General features: G+C 48.0%; 1 protein-coding gene across 2 annotated transcripts in view; it reads left to right on the top strand.

The window, feature by feature from the left end:
• The window catches only part of Frmd4a (FERM domain containing 4A), a 314,400-nt gene that overhangs the window by 245,691 nt on the left and 48,169 nt on the right, over positions 1–20,540 (top strand). For both annotated transcript variants that reach the window (XM_032884487.1, XM_032884486.1), the window contains one exon: positions 16,011–16,087. In XM_032884487.1, coding sequence (XP_032740378.1) covers positions 16,011–16,087 — 77 coding nt within the window. The remainder of the gene's footprint in view (positions 1–16,010; positions 16,088–20,540) is intronic.

Genomic DNA, 20,540 nt, shown 5'->3' on the forward strand with positions numbered 1-20,540 from the left:
ATAAGCAAAGTCCCATGGCCACTTTAAGCAGCTAAACCAGCTTCTATTGAGATAGCAGTGGGTCTGGGGAGATGCTTCAGGGGTTAAGGGCGCTTGCTGCTCTTGCCCAGTATCAAAGTTCAGTTCTCAGAACCTGTGTCAGGGTGGCTCACAAACCACCTGTAACTTTAGCACTAGGAGATCTGACACCTTCTGCTGGCCCCCCCACGTACCCACACGGATGTGTGCATACACAGACACGCACGCAAACCAAAGTGAAACAGAGATTATTCTAAAAAAGAAATTATCGTGTTCAGTCCCAAAAGATTCCGTGTTAGTCAGCTTCTGGGTGCTGTCACAAAGATGATTATCAACTTACAAAGACGAAGGGCTTTATACAATCCTTTAACAAAGACTGGGCTCATAGCTTTAGAGGTTCTAGACCATGATCAGTTGGCATTTTCTCTCTTTTTTCCTTTTTTTTTTTTTTAAGATTTATTTATTTCATATATGTGAGTACACTGTTGTTGTCTTCAGACACACCAGAGGAGGACATCAGATCCCATTACAGATGCTTGTGAGCCACCATGTGGTTGGTAGGAATTGAACTCAGGACCTCTGGAAGAGCAGTCAGTGCTCTTAACCGCTGAGCCACCTCTCCAGCCACCCCACCCCACCCCCAGCACATTTGCTTTGAGGCCTGTTGCAAGATGTAAACCACTGCTGAAAGTGCATGGCAAAGCGAAACCACTAACCTCATCAACGAGAAACAAAGGAGAGGGAAAGAAGGGGCCAGAGTCCCAGAGTCCTCTTCAGGGGCTTCCCCCAGTGACCTAATGTGTTCCCCTCCTAAGGGTCTTAAGCCAGCTTCCCAATGGCATCACCCTGGTGACCAAGCCTTTAACACATGGGCCATTGGAGGAACATTCAATATCCAAAATATAAAGGGGGGTGAGGTGGTTTAATAGATAAAGGTGCTCCCAACCAATTCCCAAGACTCACACAGTACACAAGAGGCACCAACTCTTGAAAATGTTCCTTTGACTTTCACACAAACGCATATCTCTCTCTCTCTCTCTCTCTCTCTCTCTCTCTCTCTCTCTCTCTCTTTCTCTCTCTCTCTCTCTCTCTCACACACACACACACGCATAAATAGAAAATAAATAAATACATTGAAATTTTAAAACATACAGATCCAACGTATGGTGGCTCCTTCAGTCTTAGCATGCAGTCTCTTCCCTGCTGAATTCTGCCTCTCCCCTATGGCACCAGATTTCTGAGGGTGCCCTCCAAGCTGTCCCTCCAGGCGATTGTCATAAGCCCTAACCCTCTAGGTTTGTGTGGGCAGATGGGCCTTTCCACCTGCTGTCTGTGGGAAGCAGAGTGCTCACAGCTTGTCTCTCCCCAAGACCCACCCTGTAATGATGTCCTCCTTCCTGAACACGGTACACTGCACACTGAGTAAAGGACTTGAGGATCACCTACCCATAAGGCTTCGTGTGCATACAGAGGCTGGAGAAAACCTTGGCCACCCCCTTGGAGATAGATTCTCTTATTGGCCCAAAGCTCACCAGTTAGGTAAGACTGGCTAACCAGTAAACCCCAGACATCCCCCTGCCTCTATCTCCCCAGACCTAAGATTTCAAGTGTGCACTACCACGCCTGGCATTTTGTGTGGGTGCTGGGGATTGAACTCAGGTCCTGGTGTTTTCAAGACAAGCACTGCATTGATGGGGCCATCATTCTAGCCAGTAAGGTTTCCAAAATTCTTTTTTTTTTTTTTTAGATTTTATTTATTGTACATGAGTACACTGTAGCTGCCTTCAGACACACCAGAAGAGGGCATCAGATCTCACTACAGATGGCTGTGAGCCACCATGTGGTTGCTGGGATTTGAACTCAGGACCTCAGGAAGAGCAGTCGGTGTTCTTAACCACTGAGCCATCTCTCCAGCCTGGTTTCTGAAATTCTAACAGTTCATAGAACACAAGTGTTACAGCTTTCACTGCACAGCTCAGAAGGGTTGCGTGTGTTCGGCCGTGTGGTGCAACCCATCTTCAGAATGCTTTCTATAACACAGATCAGGAACGTTAACTGCAGTAGCAGTGCCCCGTTCCCCACCCCCCAACCCCAGCCCCACAGCCTCTGGCAGTCATCTTTCTGCTTCCCGAATCTATGAGTTTGACTCACTAGATGGTTGCCAACGTTTGTCTTCGGGGAAGCATCCAATCCCAGAACATATTTCAGAAGGAGAAGGGTCGCTAAATAGGTAATAATTAGGCCGCCGCGTCAGAACCAGGGCTCATGTCACCCTGTTGAGCCTGCTTGCTGACCTTTCTATCCAGCGCTTGGCCCCTGCTTGTGGCCTCTCCTACCTGGTGGTCAAATCTCAAGGCCCATATGTAGGACTGCTCGTCTTGAAGTCACACTCAAGACCTCTGTTTTACCTTATCCTTAGTTCTAACATCCAGTGGCCAGGGGCACTGCAGACCAAAACCTACGACAAGTGAAACTGATACTGAACAGCCTGATTATCTTCTCCAGCACATCCAACAGGTGCTTCTGGTGCCTAAACTTTTCAAGCAATCCCTTCGATCCATCTGGAAGTTGCATAATGACATTTTATTAGTCTATATGTCCCTGTGCCTGCTGCGTGTACCCAGGCTGGTTGTCATGGCTTTTTCTATTCTGGCCGTTTAATGAGAGGGCCAAGCACCAGGAGGGCCCCGGACTCGGAGCTCCATAGGTCTTGAGTTTGGATGGAAACCAAACACCAACCCCACCTTAGACAGCAGTCAGAGGAGTCACAGCTGAGCAAGTTTCCTGTGCACCTGTGTGTACCTAATCACATAATTGAGTTTATGGTTGACATTTGGAAACTCATTAAAAAAGAAACCTGGTCACTGGCCAGGTCTCTCACCAGCAGAGTGAAAGGTCTGAGATGCAGAGAGTCGCAAAGCACCCGTGGTTGCTCAAGGGCTGGGGAAGGTGAGTTGTCTCCCATAAATTCCCACCAGTAAACGAGAGAAGGGGCTTCCCACAACAACCAGGGAAGGTGCTTATGGGAAAGAGGTCCTGCTGAGAATAAAGGGGCCTCTCTTTTATACTTGAGCTGCTGGCTGGTTTTATGCAATTAACTTTATCGAGGTGTATTTTTCCAGTACAGTGCATTTAGACCTTGGGCTTTCTCCATGCTAGCTAGGCACATAGGCTAGCGTGAGCCGATGAGCTACATTACTAGCACGCATTCATTCATTCTTTCTCCTTCCGTCTTGCCCTCCTCCCCACCCCCACTTTTAATATAGGTGCTGGGGGTCTGAACTTGGGTCCTCCTACTCTCTCAGTTTGCACTTCATTATCTCAAACGAATCAACTCCTTAAACCAGTAGTCTGTCCTTTTTTATGGCAGAATAATATTCTTTGGCTGCTACTTCAGCCCCTTCTGCACTGGTATACCACACACACACACACACACACACACACAACACACGCATACAGTTGTTAATATCTTCTCAGTCCCTCACAGAGCCTATAGCTGGCCACTTTTGCAATGATGCCAACCTTTCCCCAGCCCTGCCTGCTTGTTTTACATTTGTCCCTGGGCCTGTTGTCCTTGGACTGACTGCCCTGTAAGTTGTGAACCAATTTCTTCCTTGTTTACCTCTTGCCTCAAGAAAACGCACTTCTATCGCTGCCTCATGCAGTGTCTGATGGACAGCCAAGGCGAAACAGATAAAAGCTACCGAACACCAGGCTTGAGGGCACACATTATAATACCGGAACGTAGGAGGCTGATGCAGGAGGATTGCTGTGGGTTTAAAGCCAACTTGAACTACATAGCACAGGCTCAATCAGTGCTGTGTTACAAGATCCTGTTTGGGAAAAAAAAAGAGAAAGAGAGAAATGCACTTGGAGTAAAGTATCCAGCAGTGTGTTGCAATCCAGTGCCGATTTTGAAGAGATCCTAACATAGATGTGTACAGTAGCCTACGGGTCTTAATTATAAATTGGATAACTCTCAGGGAAGGGTCTCTCAGGCACTCAGTCCACTGAAACACTGAAACATTTGCAAGGGAGGAGGGAGAGGAGAGCCTACAACCTTTTATTGTTTATATCTGTAAGTAAAAAGAAAGAGGGAAGAGCGGGAAGGGGGCATTTTAAAATGGCTTCCTTTTCACTTGGCTTTATTTCTTGTCTGTTGGACCAAAGAAATTGAGAGCTAGTAGCTGTTAGTTGTCCAGACTGCACTCCTGGGATCCTTCAGAACACCAGACACTTCTCTGTCTCTTTCACAGAAGCGGGAAGTGTTAGATTGGGAAATCCTGGCGTTGAACCCTGGTAGCCATCATCAGAGATCATAGCAGCTTCCTTTTGATGAACTAGGAACTGCTGGAAAGATTTTTCTTAATCAGGGTGGTTCACAGGAAGGGAAAACCCAGGTGCTCTGACCTTCCCAAAAACTGTTAAACCTGTTCAGCACCTACCTCCCGGCACAGCCAGAACCCGATTGCTACAATTCTGCCCACCATCAACAGATCCTGCTAACCAGCCAGGAATGAATTGCTGGGATCCACCCTGCCCAGATGGTACTGAGAAGGAACCTTGAGCAGGCAGAGGCAGTTTCTACACAAGACAAGCTGTTTGATCCATGCGGGACTAGAACTCCAGAGTTCTGGGATGGTGGACTGTCATTGTGTATGTTCTTGGCCCAGGGAGTGGCACTATTAGAAGGTGTGGCCCTGTTGGAGTAGGTGTGTCACTGTGGTGTGGTCTTAGGACCCTCATGCCAGCTGCCTGGAAGTCAGTCTTCCACTAGCAGCCTTCAGATGAAGGTGCAGAACTCTCAGCTCCTCCTGCACCAACCATGACTGTCTGGATGGTTCCCTGTTCCTACCTTGATGATAAGGGACTGAACCTCTGAACCTGTAAGCCAGCCTGTAAGGTTGTCTTTTATAAGACTTGCCTTGGTCATGGTGTCTGTTCACAGCAGTAAAACCTTAACTAAGACATAGACACCCCTAGTTCTTTGTGGAATCACACTGCGTATAAATAGAGCTGTCCAGGGATCTGTGAGTTCTTGAACCCATTCTCCCCTCTTGGTCTGCCTAACTGCCGCTCTCCCATGGCCATGTAGAGTTAAGGGAGGGTGACCATGTGTATACATACTTGTGCATAGGGTACATGTGTACATGGAGGTTGGAGTCTACAGATGAAGCTTAAATGTTGCTCCTCGGGTGCCTTCCATCTTGTCTTTTGGAAACATTGGGCTGGGGCTTACACGTTCAACTAGGCTGGCTGACTAGCACACCCCAGAGCCTTCCCTCTTGTATGTTCATGCCACCATGCATAGGTTCTGAGGCTCAAACTCAGGTCCCCATCCTTTCACACCGAATGCTTTCCTGATCGAGTTACCTTCCTAACCCTGGAAGCGTGCCTCTAACGAAGCACCTATCTCAATCGGTGTTCCTCTCTTTGTGGAAGTAGCCGGAATTCAAGCTGGAGTGCACGCTGCCGTCACGTGCCATCTGCACGACCTTGCACGTCTCTCAGCTGGGTTTCTCATAACTCGTTTCCCAACACCCTTTCTCCACTCACACGCTCAGTCGGTCCACAGTTACTGAGTAGCAGGTGACTGACTGACTTTCCTCAAGTGATGTGCATTCCCGAAGCTTGAGTGTAGTGGAGACATCTGAGTCAAAGGGCAGCTGCAGCACGGGCTGCTGATGAAAGGGCAGAGGGGTGGGTAGAGCTATCCCGGAGAACTACCCCAGGCCGTGACTGGAAAGCCTGGAGTGCCCAGAGCAGCCATGACGAGGGGATGTAGCTCAGGGTAGGGTGCTGAGCACGCCCTCTTGTTTTCCTCTGCTCTCCCCAACCCCTCCTCCTGTAACTTCAGGAGATCTTCCCACTGGCCTGACCACTTCAGAACTCCTCCTGGGGGAGGAGTGGCAGTGGGATACCAGAGCTCGAACCTTAGAACCGGTCATTCTGGAACAAGGGGAATATGGGAGTTGAAGTCTTCACTCCTAGAACTCATCTTTCTGGAGAAGGCATCGTTTCTGCAGGGGAGATCCATAAAGGAGTTGAAACCAGGACCTCAGCTCCACCCAGGTCTTTGCATGCCTCAGAAAAGCTGGTTGGGCAGATCTTGTAGCAAAAACCTCAGGCCAAGCTACCTACTTCCTGCCAGTGACAGGTATGGCTGCTGGGCAGCCTGCAGGACCCTAAGGGCTCACCCTCTAGCTGGCTTGAAGGAAAGCCGAAGACCTGCTGCCCTGCTACCAGCACACCAGCCTTGAAGCAGATCCCCTGGCCAAGGGGAAAGGTCCAGGTCTTCCCCCTGAATTCTCAGCAGCGGGTAAGGAGTCTTCCTCCCATTCCCACCTAAACCAGGTCGGGAGGAGCCAGGGATTGACTCGGTTGGTAGAGTTCTCACTAACACTGCATAAAACCGGGCAGAGTGGTGCACAGTGTAACCCCAGCCCTTGAAAGGATTAGTCGTCAAGCCCATCCCGGGCTACAGGTTTCAAGACAATAAAATAAAGTCATGTTCGGTGTGGTGGCGCACACCTTTCCCTGAGTTCAAGGCCAGCCTGATCTAGAGAGTGAGTTCCGGGGCAACCAGGATAAACCAACAAACAAAATCAGCTCAGCTCAACCAGTTTAGGAAGGACCTGTCCTCCCCCCCACACGCCACCCCCCCCCAGCCCCCCCAACCCCCGCCACCACCACCATCAAGAAGGGCAGTTCTTAAAGCACTGGGGTGTGAATGAACAAACAAGTCACTGTTAACTCATAGCCCTTAAAGGGTCCCCGCTCCCTTGCTGTTTTTCTTCTCAGTCCATATAGGTGACAGGGTGGATCACTTTAAAACTGAACATAGTCGTAGTTCCCAGTGAGTAGCTAGACTCCCTTGCAGAATCTGTTGTCATCATCTTCTGCCGCCCATCTACGTTTTCCCCAGGGTCACATGACCTCCACAAGAGGGATGGGGATATTGAAACGATGCCACAGCCTTGGACAGAGAGCCCAGGTACCAGAGAACTGACAGGCTCACCTCAAAAACAAATAGAAACATACAACTTTTTCCACACCTACCCTGTCCTCCAAAGGACTCAAACACTACATGAAATAAACACTTTAGTTCATCAAATGTCTTCGACAAAGCAAGTAAAAAGGCCCCTTACGATTTTCTCAGGACATGGACCAAGTATTCCCGTTTAAGCTTAGTCATCCCCGATCTTTTCTCATCCAGGATCAGTTACTCTTCCCTTTGTTATAAAGGCAACTTGAAGAAGGAAGGCTTTACTTTGCCTCACAGTTTAAGCCTAGCAGCAGGAGCGCAAGCTAACTGGTTACATTGTGTCTAATTCTCAGGAAAGTCCCAGAGAGGACCACTGGTACTCAGTTCTTTCTCATTTTATCTATCACTGGGGACTCCAGCTGGAGGAACTGTGGCGGGCACATTTAGGGTGGGCAAACTTGGTTAATTAACTCCCCTGGAGACATGCCAAGAGCTGTGTCTCCTAGGTGACTCTAAATCCAACCAGGTTCACAATAGTGATTGACCATCCTTCCTACTGAAGGAAGTCTTTTTAAAGGAGGAACTGATGTGCCGAGAGGTTAGGCCACTAAGTACTGGGGCATAGTGCTCAAATCGAGGAAATCCAGTTAAACTAGATGTTATAAAACCCCAGGCACTGACCCCATTCAACACTTATTCCCCTGATTCCCAGAGGCACACTGTGGGAATAGAGGGTGGGGGTGGGACAGTGGGGGTGGTGGTTGTAATTACGTCTGGAAGAGAAAGGAAAACACAGTGCAGTGCCTCCTGAAGGTATTCATCCTTGCCAAAGCTCCGTGATAAACTCTTTCTGCAAGAAAAGGCTGATGTGGAGAGGGAAAAAATCATCTAAAGACAGATCCTCAGGGAAAGAAGACAAAAAGAAATCAAATGTAGTGGGAGGAATCAAGTGACCTGTTTCTCTCTGGGCTCTGTTAAGGATTCACTGGCCTCTTTCTCTCTCTTCTTAATGATTCTTAAGCCAAATGAAACTAAAAGGTTTTTGATGGGTTAAAAAGAGGCCAGCCATTAAAAGGTCCACACTTGGTGCTCTGGGCATCTGTCGCTGGGTTAACCATATTAAGCTTGGAGTTCCTGGTGTCTGACAGTGACGTGGGGGAGGGGAGACCTGACTGGAAAAAACATACTGAGTCCATTAGATCCGGCTGTGGAGAAAAATTAGCCGTTGTTCTTGCAGCTGGGTATGCAAGAGAAAATAGATGCTTGTGAACGCTGAACGAGGTATGGAGGGCATGTGCCCTCCGTCCACTGCCTGTCGTCATAGTTTGTTAACTTGGAAGGGCCAAATTTGGTTGCTGTGGTACCTAACCTTACTGATGAAAGTTAAGCTCTTTTATAGGAGAACGTTTGATTTTTCACATCAAATATCCTGAGATTAGAGGTCACGGCAGAAAAATGGTCAAAATGGTCTTTGGTCAGACTTGCAATGGGATTGGGGTCGTAGCTTGGTAGAGTGCTTGCCTAGCATGTGCAAAGCCTGGGTTGCATCCCTAACATCACAAAGAGATATAATCTGTGGGTGATTCACGTGATGGGGATGATATAGGGTTATAGATACAGAGTTACATAAACACCAGCGAGTGAGGGAATCTGCTAGACATGTCTAGGACAAAGAAGCTCAAAGAGAATATCCAAAACTCTTCCCAAATAGAATGAAGCACCTCGGCTAGGCTCGTGCTTACCGTGTAAAAGCTTCAGTCAGACAGATAACATATAGGGTGGGGGGGTAAGATGGCTCAGTGAGCAACGGCACTTGACACCGGGTCTCATAACCTGAGTTCTATCTCTGGAACCCACATAGGAGAAGAGGAGAAACGACTCCTACAATTTGTCCTCTGACTCCCCTACACATGCATGGTCACACACACACACACACACAAATGAATACATGCAAAACATGTAAGGAAAGTATTTTAATAGCCTTGGTAACACATTATCATCTTTCAGGGAAACGTGTGCAAACTTGAAGCTGATTCATGAGAAAACTAGAACGAGAACCTTTATGTTTTACAGTAAGAGGGACGGTAGCGGGTAACGAGCGACGAGGGACAGACATCAGAATAGTGAGTGCTTGCTGGATGCTGAGGGCGATTCCAGCCACCAAGTTAAGCGCTCTGGATGTATTCATGCATTAATTCAGCAGCCCTATAGGCAAGTGTTGCTATTCATAGTGTTAGTTCTAAACACGAATAAAGACACGAGGAAATTAAGTTTCTAAAGATACAAGGCCAGCAAATACTTGGTAGAGACTATGGCTTTGGATCCTGTGCTTCTAATGTCTATCTTTTTGTTTTGCTTTTGTTGTTTGCTTTTTTTTGTTGTTGTTAATGAACACTGTATTACTGATTAGTAGGAAGTATTCAGTACGAGGTACTCCATTTTAAGAATCCAGGAGAACGGCACTGAGATGGTCTTTAAAGTTGCAATGCCCGCTCTGACCTACGTATGCACAGAATAAATGGGTATCTCATTTTGGAGATTCGAATTTAGAAGGCTTTGCAAGTTCAGGGCCTGAAGGGAGAACCTTTGACCACACCAGGCTGAGGCTACTGGTCTCTGTGTTGGTTAGCTGTTTGTCCACGTGACTTAAGCTAGAATCATCCGAGAATAGGGAACCTCGGCAAAGTAATACCTCTGTCAGACTAGTGTGCAAGGTGACCTGTGGAGCATTTTCTTGATCAGTGGTGGGTGGGGAAGAGCCTAGATCCTTATGGGCAGTGCTCTCCCCCCATCCCCGGGAACGTGGTCCTGTTAGTGGGGGAAGGCAGTGGGGAGCCAGTAGGCAGCCTTCTCCCATGGCTTCTACTCAAGATTCCTGCTTTGAGTTCCTACCCTGAATTCCTTTGCTGATGGAGTGTGACCCGAGAGTAACAATGGAAGCCGGCCTTCATTGTCCATGGAGATCGGTTAGTTCCAGAGCCTTGGGTCGGTAAACCCCGTACATAAAATGATGCAGAATTTGCCTATGATCCATTATGACGGGCTCTATACCTCCATTTCCTTAAATTCTGGAAGCAGGGTTTCACTGTTTAACCCAGACTGGCTGGGACTCACTACACTATGCATCCTAATCTGGATTCAAACTGGCAGCAATCCTTCTGCCTCAGCCCCTTGAGTGCTAGGACGTAAGCCAACATGTTCAGGTTCCCAAAAACCCTAACTCACATCTCTCAGATTTGCAATGCCTAATACACTGGAAATGCTGTGGAAGTAGTTACGGTATGATATCAATTTGGGAATCATGACAAGATAGAAAACAGTCTGTATTCAGTACATATAATTTTTTTTCAAATATTTTCAACCCCTGGGCAGAAAGAAAAGCAGATGCAGACATGGTGGGGTGGAGGGGTAGCTGCAGAAATACATGTTAGATATCATATTCCTCTTGCCTAGCAGTACAGCCAGTACCAAGGGGACATCCACAAATGTGAATGGATGAACGAGTTTAGATTAGATGGCGATCTGTGGCCGACCTAAACCACAACACCTGTGCTTCTCTTTATAAATAAACTAAAACATAGCGGACACTTACGGAAGCGTTTAAAATGGACACAAGGTCCCAACTGTTCTTCCTCATTTAAATGTCTGTTTCTGTTGTCCCCATAACTCTTCCCTGGATGCACGTGACCAAATCCCCTGCATGCACAGCATTGGGACTTTTCTGTGGCAGCTCCATTTGACACCTCATTTTTATGTGCCCAACATAAAGATAAAACCCAGGGAATCATGTGTGGTAGTGTCTCAGGAAAAAGCAGAAGTGAAATTAGGAAGTGGATTTTTTTGTTTGTTTGTCTGTTTGTCTGTCTGTTCTGTTCTGGGCTTAGAGACTATTCCTGTCTGTGCCATTCTGTTTGAGAACGTTCACGTGTTTGGAAATATGTACAGCATTATGTCCCATCGGATGGCCAGAACTGGTCTCCTGAAGGGCCTGAAGTGTCTTTGTTCTTGCTCTTTGGGGCTCTTGTCATTGTGGCTCTGTGGCACAATAGAAAAAGACCAGGACAAGAAGTCACAAGCCCGGGGCCCACCATCAATCACATGCTTAACCTCTGGCACCTCTCTTGGTCTCTCTTCACCAGAGCACCTTCCTCTGGGAAGAGACCCAGATGGCTGACTGGATCCTGTATAATGGTCCCTCTGGATGAAGCAGGAAGTTACTCAGAGGGAGGTCATTTAGGGGCTCTATGACTCAGCCTCGGGGGCAGGAGGAAGACAAGGCTCCCTAAAGTACTGGTCAAGAATCAGAGCCATTAGGCCGAGCTTCCTCTCAAGTCGTTATTTCTACGCCCTCCTGACAGCCTGCCTGCTGCTACTCTACATGCCATCCCACAGCGCTTTTAAGTGCTGGCTGGAGAGGAAGTCCAGTGGAGCCGAGGCCTCTTCCTCAGCCCCAGCCTCAGCCACTCACAGGATGTGTGGACCTAATAGGCTAATAGGAGCCAGGGCCCAGGAGGCCCCCCTGCTCATTACGGTTTCACAGAGCACCCTGTCACATTCGGGGCACAAAAACAATAGTTATTAGACACTTTGCTCTCTCTGTGGTTAAATATTTCCCTTCTTGGTTTTATACATGAGGACACTTGGGACCAGAATGGGACAGTAGAGGACCTGAGACCATAGGAAGGCAAGGTCAAAGGCTGAGAGTCCTTATCCGGAACCCTTAGGGTTCCAATGATGGCAGCAAACACCATTTTAGTAAAAGCCCTTCCTGATGGTTTCTCTAAATTTTGGAGATCTCATAACTCATTACTACTTCTGCAATCCTTACTATTAGAGACAGGGTCTTGATATGGATCTGAGGCTGATCCTCTTGCTGCAGCCTTCTGGGCTCACAAGCAAGAGCCACCATGTTAGGCGGCCTCTTAACCCTTTATTCCCCATGTAAGCTCCTGTCACCCGGCCCATTGTCAACCATGGCATTTATTGTCTCTCAGTCTCTGGCTGAAGCTGCTGAGTATTGAGGCAGACGCTTTATAGAGCCCGGATGAAGGTAGCACTACAAGAAAAGAAAGAAACATGTATTATTATTATTATTATTATTATTATTATTATTATTATTATTATTATTATTTACAGTGTGGAAGAGAAACAGAGATCATGTAGGAGAGAACAAACTTGGTTGGGAGCAGCCTTCTCGAAGGCACATTGTTGCTCATTTGTGAAAAAGCACTCCCCTTGTAAAGTTAACCACGCATTAGCGAGTGAGAGCTGTTCTCACTAATTGGTGGCCTCCTGGGGGAAGGCTGCATAGTTAGTGGTTGGAGTAATGGACCAGGTGCCCTTGACTTCTGTTTCTGGTTGTGTGGCCCTAGGCACTTTCCCCTCATTTCTGTATGCCTTGTTTCTTCTCCTCCAACCTCCCCCCCACCCCCCCATCCCGAGAAAACTCACAATTTTTCTTCACGGAAGGCAGGGAGGGGCAACAAAACAAAAGTGTGGGGATTTGTGGAGATGCCAGGCCAAACTGCCTTGATTTAACAAGTATCGATCAGTAGAAACTCTGACTATTGCGAGGACTACATAGTTGCGCTTCTAGTTAGATGGTTGGGCATTGAAGTAGCTGAAGCCCTTAGGGAGCTAGCCCAGTCTTTGCCATGGCTACCAACTGTCTGGTGTGCCTTTAAGTAGGGTTCCAACTCACGGTGATGACTTTACATGGTGGCAGGGATGGGTTGGCTTTTCTGAAAACCAGGTCATGGAGGCTCCTCCTGAGTGCACCCCAGGAATGATGCAGTACCGGCATAGTAATAGTTCATCCCTCGCTATTCACAGGAGGACGTGAAACTAGGCGTCTTCCCTTGCTTTGTCCCATATTGTGTTTCTTGGTTGGTTGGTTGGTTATGTTTTGTTTCTGTTTTTTTGTTTGTTTGCTTTACCATGCCAGTCTGAAAACTGAGTGTTGAGCGACCAGGGGCTCTACCGTCATGTGAACAAAAATGTCCCAGACCCCCATGAAGAGCATAGTGCCTTTAGCTTAAATGACATCCAGCCTTTAATGCCAGCAGCAGCTGTCTCTGCCTTCTCCATCCCTTCAGTCCTCCAATTCCCGCCACCCCCAACCTCGCTGGCTCCCTAGCTCCACCCCTCTCCTACGTGAGGAAAAAAAAAAAAATCAGTAGCCAGTATTGTTGCTTGTGTGCATATCCTCACCCATTTCTGCGGGATTCTTCCTACGTCCCCAAGAAGCTATATGATCTATGAAAACTTCCCACGGGCCCTCCCCACCTCACCCGCCCCGCCCCCCACTGCCCCTGACTCCTGGCTTTCCTTCCCGGTATTTAATTTGCAAAATAAAAACCAAAATAAAGTTGTGCTAAAACAGCTATCAGGGAATGCACTGTTTGGTCCCAGCTACGAAAAATTTTTCTACAGAAAATACATCACCCCATGGACACACACGGAGAGCCCGGTCTCTGCTGTTCACCCCTCAGAGCAGCCCTGACGCAGAAGCCCCGCCCCTTTCCCTGGACCGCCACCCTGGCTAAAGAGCCAGGCTGCAGCTAACTAAAGAGAGGCGGCAGCAAACCCAGATGGTTTTGTTTGCGCCCTTTGGCAAACTCACGGATCTCCACACTGCACAGCATCGGGGACCACTTAGAGGAAAGGCATGGTTTGTGTTTTATATTTTTTGCAAGGAGCCGGGGAAGGAGGCGTTGCCAGGAAACCGACCCTCTGAGGGGTGCTCCAGGATTCTTTATCAGGCCTGGAGGCGCTTCCTTAAGACATGCACAAGTGTGGCTTTCTCCTGAGCGTCCGTCAGTTCGTGCCAGGTGTAGCTTCCTTTCCTCCCGGGGAGGGGTCTACCTTCCCTGGTCTGTACATCAGATACCAGCCGGGCCCTTAACTCCCATCCCCTACTTCATGTGACCGAGACCAGGACCGGCTATATCATTTGCAGGGCCCACGCCAGAAAGATAAAAAACACATTGGAAATTTCAAGATGTCAACAGCAAGCGCATGACCCTCTTGAGCGAGGGGCACTTGTGTCACACACATCCATAAAGCCAGCCCTGTACAGGGGCCTACTTTGCTTGGTTAGGGTTGGTATAGGGTAGGGTCTAAGAAGGACAACCTTTTCTTTTGGGGTAAGGGGGAGAATAAGCCTTTATCCTGACTGTAAGATTTCTAGCACACGCATAATCTAATTTTTTAAGCTCCAAGCCAAGACCTGGGAGATTTAAGTACTCAGGTGGTTCTGCAGTTACACTCTCTCTTTTTGCCAGCATCTGGAAGCTCTAGGAGTGTAAACCACAGTGAGATCCACAGGATCTGGAGGCTCTAAGAGATCCACGACCAGGAGACCATGTCTGTTAAGTACTTATTTCTCCTCCATTGCCCAGCCTGAGCCTACCTAGAACCTGCTAGGGATAAGATTGGTCTGGAGCTGAATTACAACTTGGAAGGAAGGGGGCCTGGATTTAAACAGAAGCTTCAGACTCCAAAGCCTCAGTGTCTTGCCATAGCGTGGTACAGTATGACAAGCTACGCATAAAGCCAAGGTCATAGTAGAGTCCAGTAGTTCTATGGCTTCGGTGAAGTTTAGTTAAGGTATACCCAGCGTGTAGGTATCAGACTCAAAGTGTCTACACTGAGGGACTCGTGGTGGCAGGGCGCCCACTGGCTGAGACATAGTTCTGTGTGTTTTAAGTGACCAAAAAAAAAAAAAAAAAAAAAAACCTACTGAGACAGGATGGACCAAGACTTCGGAGCACTTAGAATTCCGTAGAGGAGAGCGGGAAGCCAAAAGAATGCAGCCTCTCTAGAAACCAGTTTTAATTGCAGCCCGGTTTTACTTGGGTGGTAAACATCGTGGGCCCGGAGAAAAACAGGTCTCAAGGAATAGAGGGAAATGGCCTTTGTGTGTGAAAGGTGGATGCCGTAAGAGAGCTGGGAACTCCGTCTGGAACAAAACCTAAAAAACCGTGCCTGTGCGGCCACACGAGGTGGAAAAAGGGGGATTCCAGAGAAGAATCAGTCATTTTCTCAGGGAAAGACCAGACCCCTTGCTTTACAAAGCAAACTCACATTCTAAGCGTATAGAAGGAGATGGGAGCTGCGTGAATAAAATAAATGCAAACTCACTCGTGTACGCTGAGCTTTAGCCCCTGGTGACATTCCCCAGACCGCTAAGTAACTTTCACTTTCACCCAGAAAAAGCCACCCCACTCCTAGAACAATCGGAAGCGGCTCTAATTGCCTCCCAACCCCAAGATCGGCTACTTTGGCTCCTGGGGTTCCCTTGTTCTGTCAGTGCCACAGCACGATTCGGTGTCCCCGCCGGACAGAACCCTTGCTCCCCCACCCCGCTTTGTGCTGGAAAAAAAAAAAAAAAAGAATTACAAACACGCACTGTGATCATGACTTGCCTGCCCCCAACTATGGTCGCACAGCCTCCGCCCTCCAGCGAGCGAGGATGTCTGAGGCTCTTACACTTTAGCGGCAGGAAGTGGAGTCCCGAAGGGAGGCTGGGAATTTGAACGCCTTCCCATTTCAGCACTCGAGGGGAGGAAGCGCTGCTCAGCCCTCCGCGTGCACAGATGGCTACCGCTCCCTCCTGAGCGCCGCCGCGTTCCCGGCTCCGAGCCTCCTCTCCTCCCTCCCCCTCGGCTCCCCGCCCCCACCTCCGCTCCCTCTTCTTGGAGGGAAAAGTCTGCAGAGCTGGGGACTGTCTTGGAGAACTCCACAAAGGCTGGAGCCGAAGGGGAACCAACTTGAAAAGGAACTCGTTTTTGCGTCTGTTAAGGAACCTGCAGGGAAAAATCCACACCTACTGTGTGTGTGTTTCAAGCTCTAGTAGTAGGCGGGCTCCCGGGAGGAGGCACCAACAACTAAGGTTTCAGCCTTGATAAGGAGACTCCGCTGTTGAAAGGTTAATCAGCGAGGAAGGGACAGCGCGACCCTGGAACTTAACTACTCCTGAATTTAAACTGCGTTGTTTTCCGTCCAGATATTCCAATGGAGGCAGTTGGAGAATCTGTATTTCAGGGAAAAGAAGTTTTCCGTGGAAGTTCATGACCCTCGCAGGTAAGCGATAAGAAGCCCTTTTCTTTTGAGAGTGTGTACGGTGTGTACGGTGTACTATTTGCACGTTGATTTTGTGTGGCTGTGATGGTGTGTGTTCCCAAACGACCAGTTTGGGGTGAGGGGAGAGGATGGTGAATCGCGCGCAGGACAGAGTTCACATCAGACTGTAAAGCTTTGTGGTGATAAATGCAGATGACAGTCTCATCTGGTTACATGTCACTTGTGTGCATGCGCCCTCTCTTCCTTGTGTGTGTGTGTGTGTGTGTGTGTGTGTGTGTGTGTGTAAGAGGAAGCATTGTGGCACTTTGGAACAACATTGAGTTACATGGGGACATTCCCGCTTAACAGACAGGAGACCAAAGGCTTCCTTGCTAGAACTGCTAAGCCTACTTCAGACAGGATGGTAGATCTGTCAATCAAAGTGGTTGGGCTCATTTATTCTGGTCCGGGAGCTGTGATTTATTTATTTTTTTATGTTAGTTTTGTGAGTGGATATGAAATAAATTCAGTTCTTTTTCCTTCTTCCTACATTGTACCAGCCATTGTTCCCGAGAACTCCAGTCTGAAAAACCTGTGTTCCAAGTTGGATGCTAAACAATAAGTAGGGTTCCAGTTTGGAATGCAGAGAGCCCTGCAGGAAAGGAGTCTGGGCACCACCAACCCCATGTTTTCCCTCTTTGTCTGCTGGTAACAGTAGCCCACAGCCAGCAACAGGGTTTCCCTAAGCCAGGCCTGACCCCTCAGAATAAATTGCTATGTGCAGGTCCAGATGCAGACTGACAAGGGAGTAGGCCTCAGAAGATACTAAATAGATCAGATGCGCTCTAGAAGCCAAAGTGGGTTCTGGTGGTGGTGACACCCGGCCCCGAGCTTAGGGGGAAGTACTGGCAGCAACCCCACCTTGCACTAGGCTTCTGAGCATCCAGACCAGCAGCTGTGGCCTCCAGGGAGCTGGGGACTCAGGATGAGACATTGCCTGCAAGGAGGAGGCCGAGGTTTGTACAGAAGCCCTCATGCTGCTGCTGCTGCGTCTGATAACCCAGCTGGGTTGTGTACCTCCTTGTAATCTACACAGAGCAGCCTTCCCTTCTGTAGGCGAGAGTTTATCCCTGCCCCACAGTTACCATGAGACTAGCAACTAGAGAACAGAACGTTCTAGAATTTGAGTCTCTGTAGTCAGGTGCAGAGGGTGACATTAAGCAGAAGGGTTGTTTGTTCTGTGGTTCTCAGGACCATGGATGTATTTCATGGTCTAAAGACCCTCCTCCACAGAGCACAATCTGTCTGCACAGGCCACAGAGGGGCAGGTGGATGCCAAAAATAATAATCCAGCCGAGGAGAAACTCGCTGCTATTTTTCCAGGTGAACTTATGTCAGACTAAGATTCACAGACAAATGAGAGGAGAAGGAGTAGGAGTGTAAGGGAGAATTGAATTCTACACCATGATCATATACAGAAGGGGGATGCCTGACAGCAAAGGTTAAAAAGAAAAGAAAAGGAAAGAAAAGAGAAAAGAAGAGAAATGAAAGAAAAGAAAAGAAAAGAAAAGGGGACTACCTGCTCTGAGTGCAGTGAAGAGACAGAGGGAAAGGATTTATCCCAGTGTGTGTGTGTGTGTGTGTGTGTGTGTGTGTGTGTGTGTGTAGTGTGTGTATATGTGTGTGTATGTGTGTATATAGTGTGTGCGTGTGTCTCTGTGTGCGTGGCTGTGTGTCTGTATCTGTGTATATGTCTGTGAGTGTCTGTGTATCTATTTGTGTCTGTGTGTTTGTGTGTGTGTCTGTGTTTGTGTGTGTGTGTCTGTGTATGTGGGTGTGTCTCTGTGTGTCTGTGTGTGTCTGTGTGTCTGTGTATGTGGGTGTGTCTCTGTGTGTGTCTGTGTATGTGAGTGTGTCTGTGTGTGTCTGTGTATGTGGGTGTGTCTCTGTGTCTGTGTGTGTATGTGTGTCTGTGTATGTGGGTGTGTGTCTGTGTGTGTGTGTCTGTGTGTGTCTGTGGTTATGTCTATGTGTGTCTCTCTGTCTGTGGATATGTCTGTGTATTTGTGTGTGTGTGTGTATGTGTGTGTCTGTGTGTCTGTGTGTCTGTGTAGGTGGGTGTCTGTGTGTGTATGTATGTGTGTGCGTGTGTGTCTATGTGTGTGGTGTATACCCACATGTGTACTCCTTCTGTGTCTGAAATTTCATCAGTGATAGAATTACTAAATTTTTTCTCTTTGCCAAGGAAGGTCTAGGAATATAGGAAAGACACCTAACATCATACATTACCATAATGGGCTCTTGCCTTAGTTAGCAAAAAGGATCTATCTCATACATGTTCCTCTATGGTAGATATGAAAGGCTGAGTCAGCATCCTCTTCCGTCAGGAACTGTTAGCAGAATTGGGGACACCAGCAAAAGAAGCCATTGATGGGGGTTGCCAACTACTGGCAGTGTTTTGATATTTGCACACATGTGCTCCCCAGATAGTTCCTCACTATGACATAGGAAAGAAATCAAGGCGCAGACATTGAGTGTGGGTAGCTAGTATATGATACAGGCTAGATTTGAACCCTAGAAGTCTGAGGCCAGACCTCACGAACAGGAGTTCCTCGTGCATGCCAGGCCTGGTGTACTGAGTGTCAAGTGGTATGGATCAAAGTGCTGAACGATGTGGCCACCAGAGGCCTCATTGGTCATGTGGCCTTCCTGAGGAGCAGAGATCTGAGCTGAAACCCATGGGTTACTAGGATCAAAGCCACGGGTGGGCCCTCAGGACAACTGAAGAAAGGAGTTTTTTATGTGGATAGAGAAGCAGTCTGAGCTCAGAGTATGAACTTCTTCCCTGAGGAAAGCACATCTAGTCCACCATGATAGAGACATCACTTGGGGCCAAAATAACTTTCTGGGTGGAATGGGGCAGATCTAACTGGAACCTCTCTTTCCCTGTTGGGCCCGCCCCGGAGAACCTGTGGTGGACTGGAGCCCCTCCCGTTGTCTCAGTTCTTAACTGCCTTTGTCTCTGTCATCCTCTAGGTTTAGCGACACTGATCCACGGCTGAGGTTTAGGCAGAGTAGACTTCGAGGTGGGAAGGGCTGACAGGAGAGATGACAGAGGAGATAAGGTCCTGACGGAGCAGGCGAGAAGCTCTGAGTATCTGATGTAGATGTTCCCTTGAAGCTGACTTCCCAGACCCGATGAACCACTTCTGCCTCCCTTACTGTGTTCCCTGGAGAGCTGTAGCAGCTGGATTTTACAGCTCTCTCTACTGTACAGAGTACATTTCAAGTTACTTTTCCTGCCTCCTTCTGCTTTCCTGGGGGGTGATTTATTTACTAGGAGTTCAGATGGCAGCTACTTGACTCCCCAAAGACCTATGGGGGAGCCCCCTTCTCCCCTTTTCAGTTTCTCCCCACAGAGCTGTTTTATTCATTGATATATTTTTTTTCTCCCTTAACTTTTTTTTTTAAACCAAACTGGAAGTTGGGGAGTACCCCACCCTGCAGATTTCTAATCACCAGATTTGAATTTCCACTTCATGTGGGTATGAAGAAGCCCCACAGTTTAATCTTTAGCTTAAAGAACAGGACAATAAGACCAGCATTTAATTTCAAAGGAAAATGAGGGGTGGAGTGAATGCTGTTTTTCATAAGTCCCTATGAGGCTACAGTTCTTTCAAATTAGATATTTTCACCCCAAAATCACTGATATTTCTTCTGATACACAATCAAGATCCCTGCTTACACCCCAAGCTCCCAGCTTCTCCCCGCTTCTCCCCGCTTCTTTTTGGTATGCACAATGGTCTGTGAGTGGGGGGCCACAGCTCACAAATGGGGGTCAGAGGTTGTCATCTTCCACCTTGTGTGAGACCGGGGCTTGTGTCCTTTGCTACTCGTACATGCCAGGCTAGGTGGCACAAAAGCCTTCAGGAATTAATGTCGGGTCCCTGCTTACCACCTCACCATAAGCACACTCGGATGTGCTGGGATGTATATATGGAGTCCAACTTAATGGGGCCTCCGTACAGCCAAGTTCAAGTCCTCATACTTTGTAGGTTAAGTGCTTTGCGCACTGAGCCATCTTCCCAGCCTTGCTCTCCCTCTCTCTTCCCTCCTCTCTCCCCCTACCATTGCTTTAATTTGTTCTAAGATTTTAAAATATTTAAAAATATCTAATTATGTGCATTGCCTTTGTTAGCGTGAGTGTGTGCACGTGTGTGTGTGTGTGTGTGTGTGTGTGTGTGTGTGTACTTGTATGCGTATGTGTGTATGTTTATGTAGCAGAAGTCAAAAGACAACTTCTAAGAGTCCTTTCTCCCCTTATATCACACGGTCCCAAAGGATCGAACTCAGGTCGTCAGGTTTGGCAACAAGTCATCTCTGACCCCATTGTTGACTTAATCGGTGCATCCTATAGAGTTAGTTCACAGATGCTAGGAGGCAGTGGTGCACACCTTTAATCCCAGCCCTTGCA

This window comes from Rattus rattus, chromosome 14, assembly GCF_011064425.1.
Source record: "Rattus rattus isolate New Zealand chromosome 14, Rrattus_CSIRO_v1, whole genome shotgun sequence".
Classification (NCBI taxonomy): Eukaryota; Metazoa; Chordata; class Mammalia; order Rodentia; family Muridae; genus Rattus; species Rattus rattus.